Below are 21,116 nucleotides of genomic sequence, written 5' to 3'. Positions count from 1 at the left end.
TATCTTCAACATAATAACCTTGAATTTGCTTCAAACATTCCTCACCGACTGCAAAGTACTATGGGTCCCCTGAAAGGGATGGCACTTTAGAACTGCAAGCCTTTCTTTAAAAGAAATAAGCAATAAATTAGAATTTACATGTTAAAAAAAAACCTCAAGTATCCACATGGTTTGAGATATAAAAAAATAACTCCTGACCAACAGGCCGTGACAACAGTGGGAGGCGTGCATGCGTGCGAGAGCACACTGAGTGTGTGAACACATCCCCGAGTGCAAGTCTGTGAGTGTAAATATGTGTGCAAGTGTACAGGAGTGTGAGTGAGCAAGAGTACGAGTGAGCAAGAGTGCAAGCGAGCAAGGGTGCAAGTGAGCATATAGGTGTGAGTGAGTGTGTAAGCTCACAAGTGCGAGTGAGCCCACGAGTGTGGCAGGACCATTAATGGATGTTAAGAGACAGAATGCATGCGCTACAGTGTAAGTGCAAGACCGAGCACACGAGTGTGTGCTGTTGTGATTGACGTGTGTGTGATTCCGTGTGCCTGTGCGTAAGTGCACGATTGAAAGTATAGGGCAAAAATTAATATGTTTCATTATTTACTTCGGTCAATTAATTATCTGAGATGCCAGGTTTTCTTTTTGGCGTTGCCATGGCACTTATAATTGAAGAGCCTGGCTTGCTGCCAATTACGAGTGGTTGCATCGATCTTTCTCTATGCAAACCCCTGATGAGCCTGTCAGGAATGCAAAACAAAAATCCTGCTGTATGGTGACATGTGGGCATCACGCTGATTGACACACTGACTTTGCTGCTGACAGCTCCCGGAACAGGAAAAGCTTGAAAAAAACTGCAATACATAAATTTTGATAAATCCTACTATGATTTGAAAATAATTGGCACCTTGGACATTATTGCCCCTTTCAATAAATTTACAACATGTTCCATGGCTTCAGGGCGAAATCAGCTTCATCAAGGCTCCAAGAATATAACTGCAGCAAACGCTGTGTAATCTTTTCTCAGTTTTGTATTCGTACCACTCATGACTGTGCAGTTAAACTGAGCTTCTCCCCTCCGAAGAGTAGGTCACTGCATTGCCATCGTGTTCCATGAGCTGGGAAAAACTCCAGGCAACACTGACCTCTCCATTTGCAGAGCCTTGAAAAATCCAAGAACGCGTCACATTCAGGACAGCACCCCATTCCGATCCTACCCATCGAACTTTTCTCAGTAGCACGTCCCAAAGCTGCCACCAAGAGGGACAAGGCTCAGTAACACCCCAACCTTGCAGGTTCCCCTCCAAGTCTCACACCAGCCTGTGTTGGGAACATATCGTCGATCTTTCATTGTCATTGAGTCCGAATCCTGGAACTCCCTTTCCAACAGCACCCTCATCAGAACGACTGCAATGGTCCAAGAAGACAGCTCACCACCACCTTCTCGAGGTTAATTAGTGATGGACAATAGGTGCTGGTTTTGTGTGAGAAAGAATCAGGATTTAATCTGACCCATTCAGCATTTCACTGAATGTGCCTGCAGCTAGCCCACACTAACTGTGAGCCCCAGAAACAGACAGGACACCTTCCCACTGAGAGCAAGTCCAGCATTTTAATTCACATTAATGTTTTTAGATATCCAGGCAAATTTTCCTATATGTTGTAATTTCTATTTGCCAAAGACAGAACTACGAGATTAGGGCTTGTGAACATTTTGTACTTCGATGCAAAAAAGGTGCCTTCATTGTGAAAAGGAGCATTATCTGTACCGTGGATCAGTCTGCGCTCTGCCAGAGGTGACAACTTCTGCAACAGCAACTTATCGGCCCTGTCAAATCCGGCAGCTGCAAACTCCAGAGATGTTGAGTGACATGCTCCAAAACTGTAATAAACACTGACTCAACTGGAAATGAGATAACCTGGGCAACACATCAGGATGCACTAGAAATCCACAATGACAATGGGAACTGAGGCCCATCTTCCCTCTCGGGTGGGGCAGCTGGTAGACCTCCTGCCTCACAGTTCCAGTGCCTCGGGTTCAATCCTGACCCTGGGTGCTGTCTGCATTAGAGGGTATGAGCTATAAGGAGAGGTTGGACAAACCTGGGTTGTTTCCCCTGGAGTGTCACAGACTGAGGGGAGACTTGATAAGAAGCTTATAAAATTACGAGAGGCATAGATAGGGTAGACAGAATCTTTTTCTCAGAGTTGAGATATCAAATACCAGAGGACATGCATTTAAGGTGAGGGGGAAAATTTAAAGGAGGTGTGCGGGGCATGTTTTTTTTTACACAGAGAGTGGTGGGTGCCTGGAACGGGCTGCCAGGGGTGGTGGTGGAGGCAGGTATGATAGTGGTGTTTCGGAGGCCGTCAGGTAGATATGGATCATGAGCAGGCAGAAGAGATTTATTTTAATTTGGCATCATGTTCAGCACAGACATGGTGGGCCGAAGGGCCTGTTCCTGTGCTGTACTGTTCTGTGTTCTATGTGTGCGTGGAGTTTGCACATTCTCCTTGTGACTACGTGGGCTTCCTCTGGATATTCTGGCTTCCTTCTGTATCCCAAAATCCATTATCCCATATAATCCAAAAGCACAGGGACATGCATACAGAAACAGACTTTCGTGCATATGGACACACATGCATATTGAAAGCAGATGTAGCTTCTTGAAGAGAGAAGCAGAGTCACCATTTCAGTCTAACCCTAACCCTCTCAATCCCTGCCCAAACCAATTTCTCCCTCCTTCCACAGACACTGGTCTCCACGCTGTTCCCAGCCTTGGGGGCAGACCTCGATTTCTCCCTGGAGCGAGGGTCAGGGAGACAGTAGATAGAGAGAGGGTCTCTCCTCAGACCTCTTGAGGAAGCGAACACATCACATGCCCAGAAGCTATCTCAATAAAAGCCTGTCCAGATGGAAGTCAAGGTTGGATCAAGCGATGCCACCTGGGAGATGGCTGTTGGAGTTGATTGTGAATTTGAACGATGTTGATGGCTTCAACGGAAAAGAATATTGAGAGTGACGTAAAGCAAGTGACAGAAATTACACAGTCCACACCCACCATCCCTGCCCATTAACTGACTGACGTGTGCCGGTCGCTGTGAAGGGAATTCGAGAATTCCACTGGTCCCAGAGAACCACTGGGCAAGTGAGATCATCTCCAGTCCTCCCTGCCAGAGCTGGGTCTCCGGTGGGATTTAGGGGAGGAGCACAGAGGGAACAGAATGCTGAGAGATCCAAGACAGCAAAACGGTGGAGAAAGATCAGGGGAGGGGAGGGGAGGGGAGGGGAATGGAGAGAAAGAGAGAGAGATGGGGGGGGGGGAGAGACAGAGGGGGGGAGGGAGGCAGAGAGGGACGGAAGGGGGAGGGGGGAGAGAGAGGGGAGAGAGGGAGAGAAAGGGGAGAGAGGGTGGGGAGAGAGAGAGTGGCGGTCAAAGACCAGAGACACAGACGTGGACACGTTCTCTGTGCTGCAGCTGGTCTCAATCTCCATGGAAACAGTATTGGTAAAAAGAGGTCAGATCAAGAAAGGGAATGAGGAAGAGAGAATAAGAAATAGGATTAATATTGGATTAGTATAAATGGGTAGTTGATGATCAGCACGGACTCGATGGGCTGAAGGGCCTGTATCTCCACAACAACGATGCTGTCACTGAAGCTGGGAGCAGTGAGCGGACGTGCAGCACTTGCCCCTACCCATTGAGGTCCAAAGCTCACTCAGGACCAGATCTTCACCCAGAAAAACCAAACCCCGGGGGCACAGATCTCAGTCACGGGCCCCAGCTCAGACCACAGATAAACCAGGAAACCTGCTTCACTGCCAGTCCCGACAGGCATCAAAAAATTCCAAAAATAATTCCAATAAAAAGGATTTGCCTTCAACAAACTGCCACTGTCACAGATCAGGTTTTATTAATGTAACTCTCGGTACTGATGGCAACGCTGACAAACAGCCCCTGGTCTCCACAGGGAGAAGAAAGATGATTTTACACCAGCACAGATATACAGTGCACAGCACGCCTCCTCAAGTAGGGAGACCAGAACCTCACGCAGTACTCCAGGTGAGGCCTCACCAGTACCCTGTACAGTTGCAGCAAACCAACCTTTTGTGATTCATGCACAAGCACTCCCGAGTCCCTCTGCACAACAGCATGCTGCAATCTTTCACCTCTTAAATAATAATCTGATCTTCCATTTTTCCTTCCAAAGTGGATGACCTCGCATCTACCAACATTGTACTCCATCTGCCAGACCCTTACCCACTCACTTAACCTACCTATATCTCTCTGTAGACTCTCCACATCCTCGGCTACATCTATTTCTTGGTTTATTGCCTGTGCCACTGTAACGTTATTATTTTGTGGCCTGTAGACAACCCCCACCAGTTATTTTTTCCCTTTACTATTCCTAAGGGCAGGCGCAGTAGCGTAGCAGTCAGCCTAACGCTGTTACAGTGCCAGAGACCCATGTTCAATCCCGGCTGCTGTCTGTAGGGAGTTCGTACGTTCTCCCCGTGTCTGTGCGGGTTCCCTCCCACATTCCAAAGACGTACGGGTTAGGAAGTTGTGGGCATGCTACATTGGCGCCAGAAGCGTGGCGACACTTGCGGGCTGCCCCCAGGATACTCCGCGCAAAAGATGCGTTTCACTGTGTGTTTCGATGTACACGTGACTAATAAAGATATCTGGTCTTGTCTTGTCTTGAGAGAGGGACAGAAGGAAGAAAACCTGCTCCAGGAATCTGTCCAGCAGCAAACAGAAATACCTCAGCACTGAGCATCTCCTAACACTGGCCTTCATCAGTCAGGGCACTGAGTTGGGACATGATGTGGCAGTTGTGTAAGTCGTTGGTGAGGCCTCACTTGGAGCAGTGTGTACAGTTTTGCTCAGCCTGTTATAGGAAAGACGTGGTTAAACTGGAAAGAGTACAGAGGAGATTTACGAGGATGTTGCCAGGACTCGAGGGCCTGAGTTATAGGGAGAGGTTGGCCAGGCTGGGTTTTTATTCCTTGGAACATAGGAGAATGAGGGGCGATCTTACAGAAATATTTAAAATTATGAGAGGCATAGATAAGGTGGACGGTAACAGTCTTTTCCCCAGGGTAGGGGAGTCCAAAACTAGGGGGGCAAAGGTTTAGGGTGAGAGGGGAAAGATTTAAAAGGGACTTGAGGGGCAACTGTTTCACGCAGAGGGTGGTGAGTACATGGAACGAGCTGCCAGAGGAAGTGGGTGAGGCAGGTACAACAGTATCATTTAAGAAGCACTTGGACAGGTACATGGAGGGGCGGGGCTCAGAGGGATATGGGCCGAACGCAGGAAATTGGGACTAGCTGGGTGGGCACCGTGGTCGGCATGGACTGGTTGGGCTGAAGGGCCTGTATCCATGATATAAACACGCCGTTCACTGGACAATTCTGCTGTCCAAACAAAACTCAAAACCCTTGAAGCACCACTATTCAAACTACAGAACAGAGACTGCAATTATGCAAGCGTGTTTTGAGTGTGTGAGTGAAAGTGTAAGACCGTAAGATATAGGAGCAGAATTAGGCCACTTGGCCCATCGAGTCTGCTCCACCATTCAATCATGGCTGATTTCTTTTTCAACCTCATTCTCCCATCTTCTCCCTGTAACCCTTAACCCCCTTACCACTCAAGAACCTATCAATCTCTGCCTTAAATACACCCGATGACTTGGCCTCTGTGGAACTCCACAGATTCACCACCCTCTGGCTGAAGAAATTCCTCCTCATTTCAGTTTTAAAGGGACATCCCTTTATTCTGAGGCTGTGCCCTCTGGTCCTAGACTCTCCCACTGATGGAAACATCCTCTCCACGTCCACTCTATCCAGGCCTTCCAGTTTCTGTATCCTTCTGATGTTTCTGGAATTTTAGGGTACTATTGGAGAGTATGTGTGGTTGAACTATATTTCTAGATGTGCAAGAGTTTCTGAGTGTGAGACTGAGAGCATGGGAGTGTTTGTGGGTGTGACAATGATGGTGTGAGAGCGGTTGATGACGTGACAGTGTTTGCGAGTGTGACAGTGTTTGCAGGTTGAGTGTTCACAGCTGTGAGTCTCACAGGTGAGGGTGTCAGAGGGAGCTCACCCTGCACTAATTCACTGTCACACTTGCCACTTCACAGGAGAGTCTGCACTTTGAAGGCAGGAGGTACAGCAGCCTGAAGACCCACACCCCAAGGTTCAACAACAGCTTCTTCCCCACTGCCGTCAGGTTCTTGAACCCAGCTGAAAAACCCTAACCCTACCTCTGACTGTATTTTTTCTCTCTCTCAATCTTACAATAGTGTTGTTACGTTTATTTTGCATGCATATAAGTTATGTATAATTTATGTTAAATTAGGTTAATGTTAACTTATGTTTGCCCTCGTCTTGTAATGTACTGTGCTGCTGCTGCAAAAAGCTAATCTTCATGGCATTTATACCATGGAGAGAATAGTGGACTCAGCCCAATACATCACGGGCACATCCCTCCCCACCATCGGTTGTATCAAGAAGGCAACATTCATCATCAAAGATCCCCATACCATCTTCTCACAGCTCCCCATCGGGCAGGAGATACAGAAGCCTGAAGTCCCACACCACCAGGTTCAGGGACAGCTACTTCCCTACAACCATTTGGTTCTTGAACAACCTTAATCACTAGAGTTGAGAAACCACTTTGATCACTTTGCAGTAAAATGGACTTTTTTAAAATTCTATTTGTGTTCTTTCTTGTTAAAATTGTGTATAATTAATGTTTAATTTATGTTTTTCTTGTGAATGCTGCTTATCTGATGCTTTGTGCCTGTGATGTTGCTGCAAGTAAGTTTTCCATTGGACTCCTACATACGACAATGAACTTGGCTTTGACTGTGTATATTTCCCTATGACGACAATAAACTTGAAGCCATTTGGGATGTCCTAATGAGGTGAAAGATGTTGTAGAAATGCAACTCTTCTTCTTTGCACGCATACATACACACACACACACACACACACCCATAAATGTTCTAATGACATTTTGCAAATTCACAACAAATCAATTTCAAGAGCCGTTGCATTAGCCTTGGTGGAATTACTGAGCCACCTTTAAGAAACACAAGGTGTACAGTCGGGTGAGGTGGTAAAGAACACCCCATCCAAAGAACACATGGAACATGCCTCAGAGCTTGGCTTAGTCAGCCCCTTATGCCAACTTACACCTACGTCGCTGGTTCTGTACCACCCCACCGTCCAAGCTCACAAATCCTCCTGGCGATACAGGAAGCCTGCTTGATCAATTCAGGCACTTCAGTAAAGAGTGATGGCAGGACGTAGAGTTATCATCAGCCCACACAGACTATCCTCATGTTTATGCTCCTCTCCTGTCACCTCTTCACCCTTTCAGCATCCCTTTTCATTCCTGTTTACCTTGGACTGTACTCTGTTATTGTTTTTACCCTGTACTACCTCAATGCACTGTATAATGAATTGACCTGCACGATCAGTATGCAAGACAAGTTTTTCATTGTACCTCGGTACAAGTGACAATAATAAACCAATTCCAATCCTGTCCTGGTCATTCTCTCTTCTCCCATCGGGCAGAATATACAAAAGCCAGAGGTCACGTACCACCAGGCTGAAGGACAGCTTCTATCCCACTGTAATCAAACTCCTGAACAGACCTCTCATACACTAAAAGTTGAATTTTTGATCTCCCAGTTTACCTCATTGTGGCCCTTGCACTTTATTTATTCACCTGCACCGCATTTTCTCTGTAGCCACAACACACTATTCTGCAGTTCATTTTCCTTTTGTACCCCCTCATGATCTGTCTGGACGGCACGCAAACAAAGCTTTTTATTGTATCTCGGTACATGTGACAATAATAAACCAGGACCAATACCAATATATGGAGACCAGAGGTATGAGCATCACTCATTTAATGATTCCCCATTGCCTTTGGTAGGAAGGTCAAGAACAAAAGGTTGCTAACGGAAGATAACTGCATGAGAAGAGATCTCACTGACACCTTCAACATTCTTACAGGCTGAATGGAGAGGGGATGTTTCCCCTGACCGAGGAATCATGAACAAGGCATCTCACAATCAGGGCCACTTAGGACTGCGCTGAGGAGAAATTTCTTCACTCAAAAGACGGTAAATCTTTGGAATTCTCCACTAAGTTCACTCAAAATGACAATTGATAGATTTCTGGATATTAAGGGAATTACAGGATACGGGGAGAGTGCAGGAATCTGGCACTGACGAAGGTGGAGCAGGTTCGAAGGGCCGAATGGCCTACCTCTGCTCCTAGTTCTTATGATTAGAGGGAAGTTTCCTTCCAGAAGGTGTTGGGGATCTGGAGCTCACTGCCTGAAAGGGAGAAACATGCACAAGGCTTGGAAAGGACTTCGGTAAGCGTTAGATCAAGACGAGTGGGTTTGCCTATAAGGCTGTTTCTCAGGCAGCTCCCTTGGTGTTGGGACTGTCCATGACTCCATATGGGACTGGTTTGATCTCCTGTATACCATGGTGATCAAATTAGAAATCGATTACCAGAACAGAGAAAGTGATTCCTCATGAACGAGAAACGATAAGATATAGGAGCAGAATTAGGCCATTCGGCCCATCGAGTCTGCTATGCTATTCAATCATGGCTGATTGCATTCTCCTGCCTTCTCCCCATAACCCTTAACCCCCTCACCAATCAATAACCTATCAATCTCTTTCCTTAATACACTGATTGACTTGGCCTCCACAGCCGTCTGTGGCAATGAATTCCACAGATTCACTTCCCTCTGGCTGAAGGAATTCCTCCTCATCTCAGTTCTAAAGGGATGTCCCTTTATTCTGAGGCTGTGCCCTCAGATCCCAGACACTCCCACTGATGGAAACATCCTCTCCACATCCACTCTATCCAGGCCTTTCAGTATCAGCTGGTCAGCTGTCTCTTACCTCCATGGGTTGGCATGCCCATACTATTGGCCAGTTGATATAGGCGTTGTTGCTGCTCCTCATATGTCCCGTGATCATTCAGCGCGGACATCATTCGCCTGTAGTGTTCTTCAGGGGTCATCTGAATAATCTGCTCCTCAATTAGCGGAGTCTGACACTTTTCTTGATGTAGGCAAGACAAAAAGAAAGAGAGAATATTTTAAGGACATTCAGCAGCCAAGAAATACTACCAGTCCTCCCTGGTTGAACAGAGCATTCTGCTTATTGATGTCATGGTTGGTCAAATACTGATGTGCAATGGGACAGAACCAAAGACCATTGGTGGAGAGGAGGAGACAGGACAAGAAATGGAGCTTTTCATAAAGGTAATCCAGAATGGATCTTGGAAGCAGATCCAGCAGGTTTCTTCAGGGAATTTAACGTATACTTGGGCTGCAGAGAAAGAGCGGATTGAGAACACCTTTAAAGATCCTGAATAAACACGATGGGCTGAATGGCCTCCTTTCTGTGTTGTCAGGTTCTTTATGCTTGTTCAGTTCCACCAAGTGTATAGACACTGCCTGTTGGACATTCAAAGCTACAAGTCAAAAAACAACAACTCGAGAAACCGAACAATATTTTCACACTGCCCGCCTTGGGTAATTGATTCTGTAATGGGAGATGACATTCTGAAACATTAGCCTTTCCCTCCACACAGCAGCTTTTAAGCATTTGTTACATCTTCAGCGTTTGTCCATGCAGGACGTCTAGCCTGTGCATTACTCAGGAGAGAGATGTGGTCTGTGGCATTGGGTTACACTGAAAGAAACTCTGTGCACTGGACAGAGGAAGTCCTGGGAGTTGCAATCTTCATCTTAGCATTGGGTTTGAACAGACTCACACCAATTATGCAATATTCTTTATTGAAACCATGAAGCTTTTTGACCCTTTAAGTTTTTGCCCCCCAACCACCCCATACTGGAAACGTGGCCTCTGCTGATGAACTCAACACAGGGCCTGTGGAAGTGGTGTAGAGCATTTCTGAAGCCCGAGAGGTGGGCCTATCCCATCATCAGGTCCAGGGGGCTTCCTTGCTGCCACACTCAGTCAGACGCTGCCTTGGTGCGCGTGGTACTCACCCTCTTGACAATTCTGGAAGTCAACTATTTGGCTTCCAGGAGTGTCGCGAGGGTGAGTACCATTTGCACCATGGCTGCAATGTGGTGTTGCCCGATAGGATAGGACTCCAAGGCTGGTGTCTTCCATGAGATGCAGGTGTCGCTGGCAGGGCCGGCATTTATTGCCCTTCTCTAGCTGCCCTTGAGAAGATGGTGGAGGGCTGGCTGCTTAAACTGCTGAATGCCTTCTGATGAAGATGCTCCCGCAGTGCCATTAGACAGAGGGTTATTTGAATCCAGTGTAAGGGAGTCCATACAGTTTCACTCTTTGTCAGAGTAACGTCATACAGCAGGGAAACAGGCCCTTCAGCCCACACCAACCATTAAATACCCACTTACAATAATCCTTCATTCATCCCATTTAATTCTTCCCATATTACCATCAACTGCCACCAAGATTCTACTATCCACCTGCACACTTTAAAGTGGGGGAATTAACCTACCGGCCTGCGCATCTTTTTAAGATATGTTTATCTTTTTTAGTCACATGTACATCGAAACACAGTGCAGAGATACACATCTTTTTGCGTAGTGTTCTGGGGGCAGCCTGCAAGTGTCGCCACACTTCCGGCACCGACATAGCACACCCACAACTTCCTAACCCGTACATCTTTGGAATGTGGGAGGAAACCAGAGCACCCAGAGGACACACACGCAGACACGGGGAGAATGTACAAACTCCTTACAGACAGCGGTCGGATTTGAACCCGGGTCGTTGGCGCTGTAAAGCCTTACGCTAACCGCCACACTACTGTGCCTGCCACCTTAGGAATGTGGGGGGAAAATCGGATCACCCGGGGAAACCCACAGGGTCACAGGGAGAATGTGCAAACTCCACACAGACAGCACCCGAGGTCAGGATCGAACCTGGATCGCTGGAGCTGTGGGGTGGCAGCTCTATAAGCATCACCACTGCGCTGCTCAGTAGCTTGGCACAATTTCAGAGGCCAGTTGAGAATTAACCACACTGGCGGGTCTGGAGTCACACGCAGGCTAGACCGGGTACGGTTTCCTTCCCTGCCACTTCCATTACCAAGTCTGGCTCCTCACGCCAGATTGACAAACTGAAGTTAAACTCCCTGCTGTCAAGGTGAGATTCAGGCTCAGCTCACCCCATCATCAGACCAGACTCTCGGTTACCATGGCAAGTTAATCACAATACATCAATAGTTCAATTGCTTGAGGTTTGTGGGCTGAATTAAGAACAATTTTCTGGCTGATGGGTCAGTAGGGCACTGTAAACACCACCTAGTATGTAGATGGGCAGTAGAATCTTGGGGGAGTTGACGGGAATGTGGGGAGAATAGATTTAATAGGGGCCTGAGGGGCAACTAATTCACTTCCATATACAGAGGGTGGTCCGTATATGGAAGGAGCTGCCAGAGGAAGTGGTTGAGGCAGGTACATTAACAACATTTAAAAGGTACTTGGACAGGTGCATGGATGGGAAAGGTTTAGAGGGATATGGGCCAAATGCAGGCAAATAGGACCAACTTAGATGGGCATCTTGGTCAGCATGGACCAATTGGGCTGAAGGGCCGGTTTCTGCATTGTATTACTCTGTGACTCTAATTAAAAAATGATTTTAGTGGAGTATTAGTGTCATGGGTATTTGGTGGTCCGCATGAACCCAGTGAGCCGAAGGACTTTTCAACGTTATATGCCTCTATGACAAGCTGGTTCTGCATATGACTAAATGGAACCTTCTGGAAACCCAGCTGCTTTGCATTGCCACCTCTGCTTGCACTCTTCTCGCCAAGACATGCAATAAACTACCTTTGTGTGCATGTGTATACATATGTGTGGATATGTGCACATGCGTGCGTGCATGAGCACGAGTGTGTGTGCACAAGTCTGAGGGTGTGTAGTGTGTGCATGAGAGTGATTGTTAGAGAGTGCGAGAGAGAGTGCAAGAGAGTGTGAATGAGAGTAAGTGTGAGTGAGTGAGTGGGAGTGAGTGAGAGCGAGAGTGAATGAGAGCGAGAGTGAGAGCAAGAGAGTGAGTGCAAGAGAGTGTGTGCGAGAATGAGTGCGAGTAATTGTGAGTGTGAGAGTGAGTGTGAGTAAGTGTGCAAATGGATTAGAGGGCATGCGCTATCAGGAGAGGCTGGACAAACTTGGGCTCTTTTCTCTGGAGCGGCAGAGGCTGAGGGGTGATCTGTTGGAAGTGTATAAAATTATGAGGGACATAGATAGGGTGGACAAGCAACATCTTTTCCCCATTATTGAACGATCCAATACCAGAGGGCATGCATTTAAGATGAGAGGGGGTAGGTTCAGAACAGCCGTGAGGGGTATGTTTTTTACTGAGAGAGTGGGGGATGCCTGGAATGCGTTGCCTGATAGGGTGGTGGAGGCAAATTCATTGGGGGCTTTTAAGAGGGGCTTGGATGGGCACATGAATGAGAGGAAAATAGAGGGATATGGGCATTCTGTAGGTAGGAGGGATTAGCCATGTTGGCACAACATTGTGGGCTGAAGGGCCTGTTCTGTGCTGTACTGTTCTATGTTCTAAATGCGTATGCTTCTGTCTTTAGGCAGAAGCATCTTGAACATGCTTCTGTTTTGATTCCAGCTCTGCAGACGGCAGCTCTGAAAGGTTAGGCATTAGAATCAGACAAAAATCAATGCCTCACAGTGAGGAAGTCCCCACCGCGGCTGCTGTTTGATGAGTGCCAATGCAAGCTGCCGGCTCAACAAGTACTGAGCGGGGAAGGTGAAGGGGAGGGTGAGCCGCAGACGGTCTCCCGGGGAATGGCTGATTGGCAGCTCCATTCCAGGTGGAGCAGTGAGCTTGGCAGCTTTTCAGCAGTTTGGTTCACCTTGATTCCTCCTTGTGGTTGTGAGTAATGACGGGGAGGGTGGGGGGGGGGGGGGGGGGGGGGGCAACCTCAACCTTTCAGACCACGTCAGGACAGTCATCCCCAACCTTTGTGAATGAAAACCCCACTTATTCATTCTCTGTAAAACAGGCATCCCCACACCTCCCCAGAAACCACTGGTGACATCAGCAGCCACTCCTTAAAAGGAAACACAAGGGACTGCAGGTGCTGGAAGTCTGGAACAAGATGCTGGAGGATCTCAGAGGGTCAAACAGCATATGTGGAGGGAAACGGGCAGACAACAGAAATGAAACAACCATCCGTCACTGAGGACCCTCACCACCCAGGACATGCCCTCTTCTCATTACTACCGTCGGGGAGGAGGTACAGGAGCCTGAAGACCCACACTCAACGATTCAGGAACAGCTTCTTCCCCTCCGCCATCAGATTTCTGAACGGTCCATGAACCCATGAACACTACCTTGTTATTCCTTCTTTTTCTGGCAGTATTTATTTTTGTAATTTATAGTAATTTTTATGTCTTTGCACTGTACTGCTGCGGCAAAACAACACATTTCATGCCATATGTCAGTGATAATAAACCTGATTGTGATGTTGACTGTCCATTTCCCTCCAATAGATGCTGCTTGACCTGCTGAGTTCCTCCAGCATCTTGTTTCTTTTTACTCCTTAAATGGAGTCGGTTCTGTGTCACACAGCATGGAAACAGGCCATTCGGCCCATTGAGTCCATGCCAACCATCATACACCCCTTTACACCAATCCTACATTCTTCTCATTTTATTCCCCCCACGTTCCCATCAACTCCCCCCAGTTTCTACCACTCACCCACACACTAGGGGCAATTTACAGCGGACAACTAACCTACCAACCTGCACGTCTTTGGGACGTGGGTGGAAACCAGAGCAACCTGGGGGTGGGAGGGAGGGGGGGGGATCCCGCACGGTCACGGGGAGAACGTGCAAACTCCACACAGACAGGACCGGAGATTGGGATTGAACCTGGGTCTCTGACACTGCAAGACAGTGGCTCTCCCAGCTGAACCACTGAGCCAGCACTGTCCTGGGAGTTCCCAAGAACTGTCAGTAGCACTAAAGCTGGAGCAGCTGATATGCAGAGTACATACATTTCTACTATTTTTGTAAACCCCTTTAGTAAATTACCTGAACCTTATGACAGTCTCGTGGACACCCTATCGGTTTTGGCAACTTCCCCCACAACCCCATCTCTCACTCGGTGGTTGTGCACCCAGAGTGGAGAACCACTGAGCTAGGGTCCCGGTTCCACCTTGGCATCTGGGAGTTCAGCAAAACCAAAAGCACAGTGCACCAACAACGAGGGAAAGCATTGAGTGACAGAGATGGACCACCAGAGGAACAGAGGCAAAAGGCCAGAGCTCGGCAGATACAGCTGAGCCACATCTGGAGTACAACTGCTACATCTGGATCCTTTCCCAGAAATGAGAAAGGATACAGCTGTCTAGTTTTACTAGATTTAGTGCCTGGGGTGAGCAGTTCTGCTTTTAGTGAACATCGAGTTGGGCCGGTCTCTATTTGGAAGATTGAGGGTTAACTCATTGGAATATAAAATCCTCAAAGGAAGCAATGAATTTGGGTGGGGAAGGATAAAGGGGTTAAGGAGAGGTTACAAACAGGGGGTCGTTTAGGAGAGAAGGAATTTGTTAAATAAGGGTTGCAGATCTTTGGAACACTACAGAAAGCTGTGGAAGCGCAGTTGTTGAGAATATTCACGGCTGAGATCGATTGATTTTTGGATGTTACGGCAATCATGGGGAATCGGGAGACAAAGTTTAGCCGTGTCACTGAATACAGAGCAGGCTCAAATGACCACCTGGCTTTCTCCTGCTCCATTTTGTTTAAATGTTAGTTTGTACATTTCCACTTATGCTGAAGCAAGTTTACACAGACACGAGGGGCTGTGTAGGAAGGCTTCAAGATACTGGTAATCAGCCTGAACTGTGGGAAGAGGTTGCAAAGATGGGGAGAGGAGTATTCGAATATTTCCACGGCGGTAAAGGAAGATAAGTAGTAATAATCGGGAGGTTGTGGGAACATCAGGAACTCTCCGAGGACCAACCACACAGAGTGGAAACATACCATCTTGCTCTTTCCTCCTCCAACTGTTAAGCCACAAAGGCTGGTTAAATTAAGTGAAAGGATTGTAAACAGTACTTCTCCCTTTTAAAAAGCATTACGATTAGTGCAACCAGCAGGGAACCAGTGAGTACAAGGGGAGGTATTGACGTACTGTACAGCTGTGGCAGGGTTCAAAGTGATTAATTCACATTCTTATCAACGCTGCTGTAAACTGCAACCTTGCCCAAACAAAACACTACATCAGTCAGGGGTGACATTAATATACAATCCATTCACCTCCACAAATTGGGTCCAAATCCAAGTTCACTGATGGGTTCAAATGTCCCTCTCTCTACCTGGGCAACCTGGCTAGTTTGATCCCAGCTTTTTCAAGAGCTTGAGTTAATACCCTCCAAAATAAAGCTACCTGTTAATTGATAAAGGAGAGTGGTTTTATTCTATAAGTTTGATGCTGGTAGTATCCCCCAGAGTACACAGAGCTGCAGTAGAGGGAAAAATTAAAAGGGTGTTCCCTGCTAGATCCAACACAAACCAGAAATGGGGTGATGACTCTCCAGAGATGATTCTACACATGTTCCCATCTAATGAAAGCTCTACACTCAAAAACCTCATGCCTCAAAACAGCACCTTTGCACCATATGGGACTCGCCAAAACAATAAAGGCAGTCCCCGGGTTAAGTAAGGGTTCCATTTCTGAGAACTGTTCATAACCCGATTTTTTCATAAGTCAGAAACAAAAAATTTTAGTGAGGGTCAATTAATGTGGACATTTATTTATGTCTTCCCCCTCTGTAGTTACAATGGTACATAATCAGAATGTCCCACACCCAAAGGCTAGTTTCAATGGCCTTAAAGTATCAACAGATGTTACATTATTTGATATGTGTCAATAGAAGAGATGGCCTTGTCAGTTTCCAAAGCAAATCTCTTAAGTGGCCTCCCACTGTGAACCACTTAGCAACCTGCCCTCCTAACAGATAATGGTGTCTGACTACTTCAAGAAGGTTACACATAAACAGTATTGTTTTGAAGACTGATTGCCTTTTGAATTAATTAGTTGTTACCCCTATTCCATAAATCCTGAAGATATTTGCATTTCTGTAATTAAATGTTCTATCTTAAAAGATTCTTCATAAAATTATGGTTGAATTTGCATCAAATCGGATTTCCTTAAGGCAGGTCTTCTGTAAATGAAACAGGAGGAAGAGTTGATCATGCAAGCCACCCTTGAACCTGCTTCAACATTCAGTAATGCCACAGATGCTCTGGCCTTGGTTTCAGGCTCACGTTACTCCCCATAAGCCTTGACCAAAAATCTAGCCCTGAATGATTCAGCCTCTACACAGGATGGGGTAGTAAACTCCCTGTAAGTGAAGGAATTTCTCCTCATCTCAGTCTTCAATGGGTGGGTCTTTTTTCTGAAACTCCTTGGCAATTGTGGCTCATTGGAATTTTCAATCCAATAAAGGCTGTAGAGGTTGAAAGGAGAGTGGTGTTGAGGCCAAGGTTGGATTAGCCACGATCTTACTAATTGGGGGAGCAGGCTCAGGAGGTCCAATGGCCTACTCTTGGACCTGTTTCCTATATCCTTCTAACCTGACATAACGGTATTAGTTTATTATTGTCACATGTACCAAGATAATGTGAAAAGCTTTATGCCATCCAGACAGATCATGCCATACACAAATACTTCGAGGTAGTACAAAAGGAAAATAACAGAATGTAGCATATAGTGTTACAGTTTTATCTGTACTACAGCAATGGACTCTGTACTAACCCAATGTAACTGCACTGTGTAATGAATTGACCTGTACGATTGGTATGTAAGACAAGTTTTTCACTACACCTCGGTACAAGTGACAATAATAAACCAATACCTGTTACAAAGAAAGTGCAGTGCAGGCAGACAATAAGGTGCAAGGGCCATGATGAGGTAGATTGGGAAATCTTTTAGCGTGTGAGAGGTCCGTTCAAGAGTCTGATAACAGCAGGGTAGAAGCTGTCCTTGAACCTGGTGGTTCATGCTCTCAGGCTTTTGTACCTTCTGCCCAATGGGAGGGGGGAAAAGAGAGAATATCCGGGGCGAGAGGGTCCTTTGGTAATGTTGGCTGCTTTCCCGAGGCAGCGGGGAGTTTTGAAAGAGACAACATAGGGGTGGCTGGTTTGCATGAAGGACTGGGCTGTGTTCACAATTCTCTGCAATGCTTCAGGAACCCAACTCAAAGGAACTGGGTGTTACAGACTGACTTTTTTTAAAACCGACAATAAGGACAGAAGGAAAACCCTCTGTGTAAGAACGAGTTTCTAAGCTCGTTCTCCACATACAGACACAGAGGATCTTTCAGGGCTGCCTCAGAGACCAAGCCAGTCCCTCTCCAACACTGGAAATTTCCAAGTGCTCAGCCAGCGATAATTTCAGCTCACCGCGCCCGCGCCCTTCATTACGGGGTAACGCTGCCTCCGCTCCTCCCAACTCTCAGCCACTCCGGCATCTGTCCAGCCTCCACTCCCTCATTAATTAAAGACTTCACCACATTTTCCATTCTACTCCTTCATCTCCACTTGAAGGTGGCGTTTTCCAAACATTACACATCAAAAGGGGTAAGGGGGCACTGAATGCAGTCTAAATTCCTGACATAATTCCTGATACTCAAAGGCTTCATGATAACCTTCTAACATTTATGATTAAGGAAAAGACTAATCTGCAGCTAAGGTTACAATAACACACCCAAATGTTTGACAGTTTGCAAACAAAAAGCTTGTGAGGCTTTTGAACTCACAAGCCTCAGAATTACCAAGTGAAACATTGGCATACTGGCGTTAAGATAAAGAGTCACCTCTGTAAAGGGTACAACGAATGTTCTGGGTATCCCCAAACACTTAAGCAGGACAGTCAAGTTGTACACAGCAAGCTCCCACACAGAGCTGTGGGACAAAGGCGTGATAATCCATTCTCTTTACGAATGAAGCTGCTTTGGGGATAAATAATGGTCAGGAAGGAACTCCCCTACTTTTTTCAAATATCGCCTTGGAATCTTTTATGACCATTTTCGAGGACAAACTTGGTTGAATGCCAAAATAGTACAGTGCGCATGTCTAATGGTACAGCACTCCCTCAGCACCAGCACAGCTCACTGCCCATGTGTCTTTTGTCCAATGGGATTTGACTCCAGCTGAGATTCCTTCCTGCTATTTTCACAAGTAGCTTTGGGTTCCTACAGCACTTTTCACAGCCTCAATTCAGCCCAAAGGACTCTACATCCAATAAAATGCTTCTGCAGTGTAAATACTGGTGGAAGATTTGCAGCAGTTGATTTGTGCAGAGCAAGCTCCTACAGACAGCAAGGTGGCAACAAACTGACAATCTGCTTTCTTTTCGCAAAGGGTGGTGACCTCTGGAATTATCCACCTCAGAGCCTAGATCAATGGAGAAGGTAGATACGCTTCTGACAGACTGGGGAACCAAGAGCACGAGGGAACTGGCACAGAAGCGTAGCTGATGCCTGGGGTAGATAGCCATAATTATATAGAACAGCGGGGCAGGTTTGAGGGGCCGAGTGGCCTACTCCAGCTTGTGTTCATACGTTCTTGCTTTAGTAATGTTGACTGAGGGATCAATATTGGCCACGACGAGTGTAAGAACGCCCGATCTTCTTCAAAATAACACCCAGGCACGGTAGTGTAGCGGTTAGCGTAACACTATTACAGCGCCAGTGACCCGGGTTCAATTCCGGCTGCTGTCTGTAATGAGTTTGTACATTCTCCCCGTGCCTGCATGGGGTTCCTCCAGGTGCTCCGGTTTCCTCCCACATTCCAAAGACTTACTGATTAGGAAGTTGTGGGCATGCCACGTTGGTGCCAGAAGCGTGGCGACACTTGCCGGCTGACCCCAGAACGCTCTACGCAAAAGATGCATTTCACTGCATTTTTCGATGTACATGTGACTAATAGAAAGATATCTTATCAATATCTTTATCTTCAGCCAAGAGAAGGGATGTGTCTCAAGTGCTCTGAGGCAGTGGGTCCACCAGCTGAGCCACAGTGCCACCCGAAAGCTGAGATCCACCTTCTGGGATGCTGTCTGATCCGTCTGGGACACTACATTCCCTGTGGCTGCTGGATAACTATCCAATGGCTAACTTTTCCCCTCTGCCTGGGGAAGCCACTCTTATTCAATGCTCAACCCATCACTCTTACCAAGGACCAGAGGGCTGATTCCAACTTGGAGATCTGAACGTCACAAGGGTGCAATAATAACATCTCCTCCTGGCTGACAATCAACACAGGCCCACCTCAAGTATGCATGCTTAGCCCACTGCTCTACTCTCTCTACACTCATGACTGTGTGGCTAGGTACAGCTCAAACGCCATCTATAAATTCGCCGATGACTCCACAGTTGTTGGCAGAATCTCAGATGGCGATGAGGAGGCGTACAGGAGTGAGATAGATCTGCTGGTTGACTGGTGTCGCAACAACAACCTCACACTCAACGTCAGTAAGACCAAGGAACTGACTGTGGACTTCAGGAAGGGAGGTCAGGAGAACACGCACCAGTTCTCATTGAGGGGTCAGTGGTAGAAAGGGTGAGCAGCTTCAAGTTCCTGAGCGTCAATATCTCAGAGGATCGATCCTGGGCCCAACACATTGATGCAATCATGAAGAAGGCATGCCAGTGGCTCTACTTCATTAGGAGTTTGAGGAGATTTGGTATGTCACCAAAGACACTTGCGAATTTCTACAGATGTACGATGGAGAGCATTCTGACTGGTTGCATCACCGCCTGGTACGGAGGTTCCAATGCGCAGGATCGCAAGAGGCTGCAGAGGGTTGTAGACTCAGCCAGCTCCATCACGGGCACAACCCTCCTCACCATCGAGGTCATCTTCAAGAGACGGTGCCTCAAGAAGGCGGCATCCATCACTGAGGACCCTCACCATCCGGGACATGCCCTCTTCACGTTACTACCATCGGGGAGGAGGTACAGAAGCCTGAAGACCCACACTCAACATTTCAGGAACAGCTTCTTCCCCTCTGCTATCAGATTTATGACGGTCCATGAACACCACCTCATAATTCCCCTTTTGCACTAGTTATATATGTTTGTAACTTAAGGTAATTTTTAAGTCTTTATGTCTTGCACTGTACTACTGCCGCAAAACAACAAATTTCATGACATATGTCAGTGATAATAAACCTGAAGAGCCGTCTAATCTGATGGAACGAGCTGCCAGAGGAAGTGGTTGAGGCAGGTACATCAACAACATTGAAAATGCACTTGGACAGGTACTCGGATAGGAAAGGTTTAGAGGGATATGGGCCAAATGGGACAAGCTTGGATAGGCATCCTGGTCGGCATGGACCAGTCGGACCGAAGGACCTGATCCCCAAATGTATGAATGAAGAAAGGTTACAGAAGGTCACATTAGACCACCTTTCCGTATGGCTAATGGTTAAATCATATTACTCTATGACTCTAATCTGACCTCCAAGCACTAGGTCCGTAACCCTGCAAGACACAGCTCTTCAAATATTGTTTCAATGTGAGGGGGATCCTGCTTCTCTCACCCTCTTAGCCAGTGAGATCCAGAACTCCACCACCTACTGGGTGAAAAACATTTTCCTCACCTTCCCTGTAATCATTTAATTACTTTCAACTGATTCCCCTGGTGTTGGCATTCTTCCTCTTCACCCCTTCACTGTTGTCTGCAATGCTCTTAATTCTGATATTGTTGTAATGACAACTGCCAAGGGAGCGCAATTTGTTATTTGCACAGAACGGTCAAACCCCGCAGAATTCATTTCGTGAAACACAGGTGAAAATCCCAGAATCTGACAGAATTATTTATTTACCAAGAATCAACAATCACTTTTGGAGTACAGCACGGAGACAGGTCCTTCGGCCCAACTCATCCATGCCGACCAAGATGCTCATCTGAGCTAGCCCCATTTGCCCGCATTTGGCCCTTTAAACTTTTCCTATCCATGTACCTATCCAACTGCCTTTTAAATTTTGTTATTGTACCTGCCTCAAACACATCCTCTGGCAGCGCGTTCCATATACGCACCACCC

The 21,116-nt window shown here is 46.8% G+C and overlaps 1 protein-coding gene across 8 annotated transcripts in view; it reads right to left on the bottom strand.

Annotated features, from left to right (window-relative positions):
• The window catches only part of samd11 (sterile alpha motif domain containing 11), a 249,612-nt gene that overhangs the window by 66,724 nt on the left and 161,772 nt on the right, over window positions 1-21,116 (bottom strand). For all 8 annotated transcript variants that reach the window (XR_007958262.1, XM_052039520.1, XM_052039521.1 and 5 more), the window contains one exon: window positions 8,930-9,091. Coding sequence is in view for 7 of the 8 variants with exons in the window: in XM_052039520.1 (XP_051895480.1) it covers window positions 8,930-9,091 (162 nt within the window). In the remaining variant the exon portion in view is untranslated. The remainder of the gene's footprint in view (window positions 1-8,929; window positions 9,092-21,116) is intronic.

Source organism: Pristis pectinata, chromosome 26 (assembly GCF_009764475.1).
Source record: "Pristis pectinata isolate sPriPec2 chromosome 26, sPriPec2.1.pri, whole genome shotgun sequence".
Lineage (NCBI taxonomy): Eukaryota > Metazoa > Chordata > Chondrichthyes > Rhinopristiformes > Pristidae > Pristis > Pristis pectinata.
The sequence above is the reverse complement of the archived record's forward strand: the minus strand, read 5'-3'. Positions and strand labels throughout refer to the sequence as shown.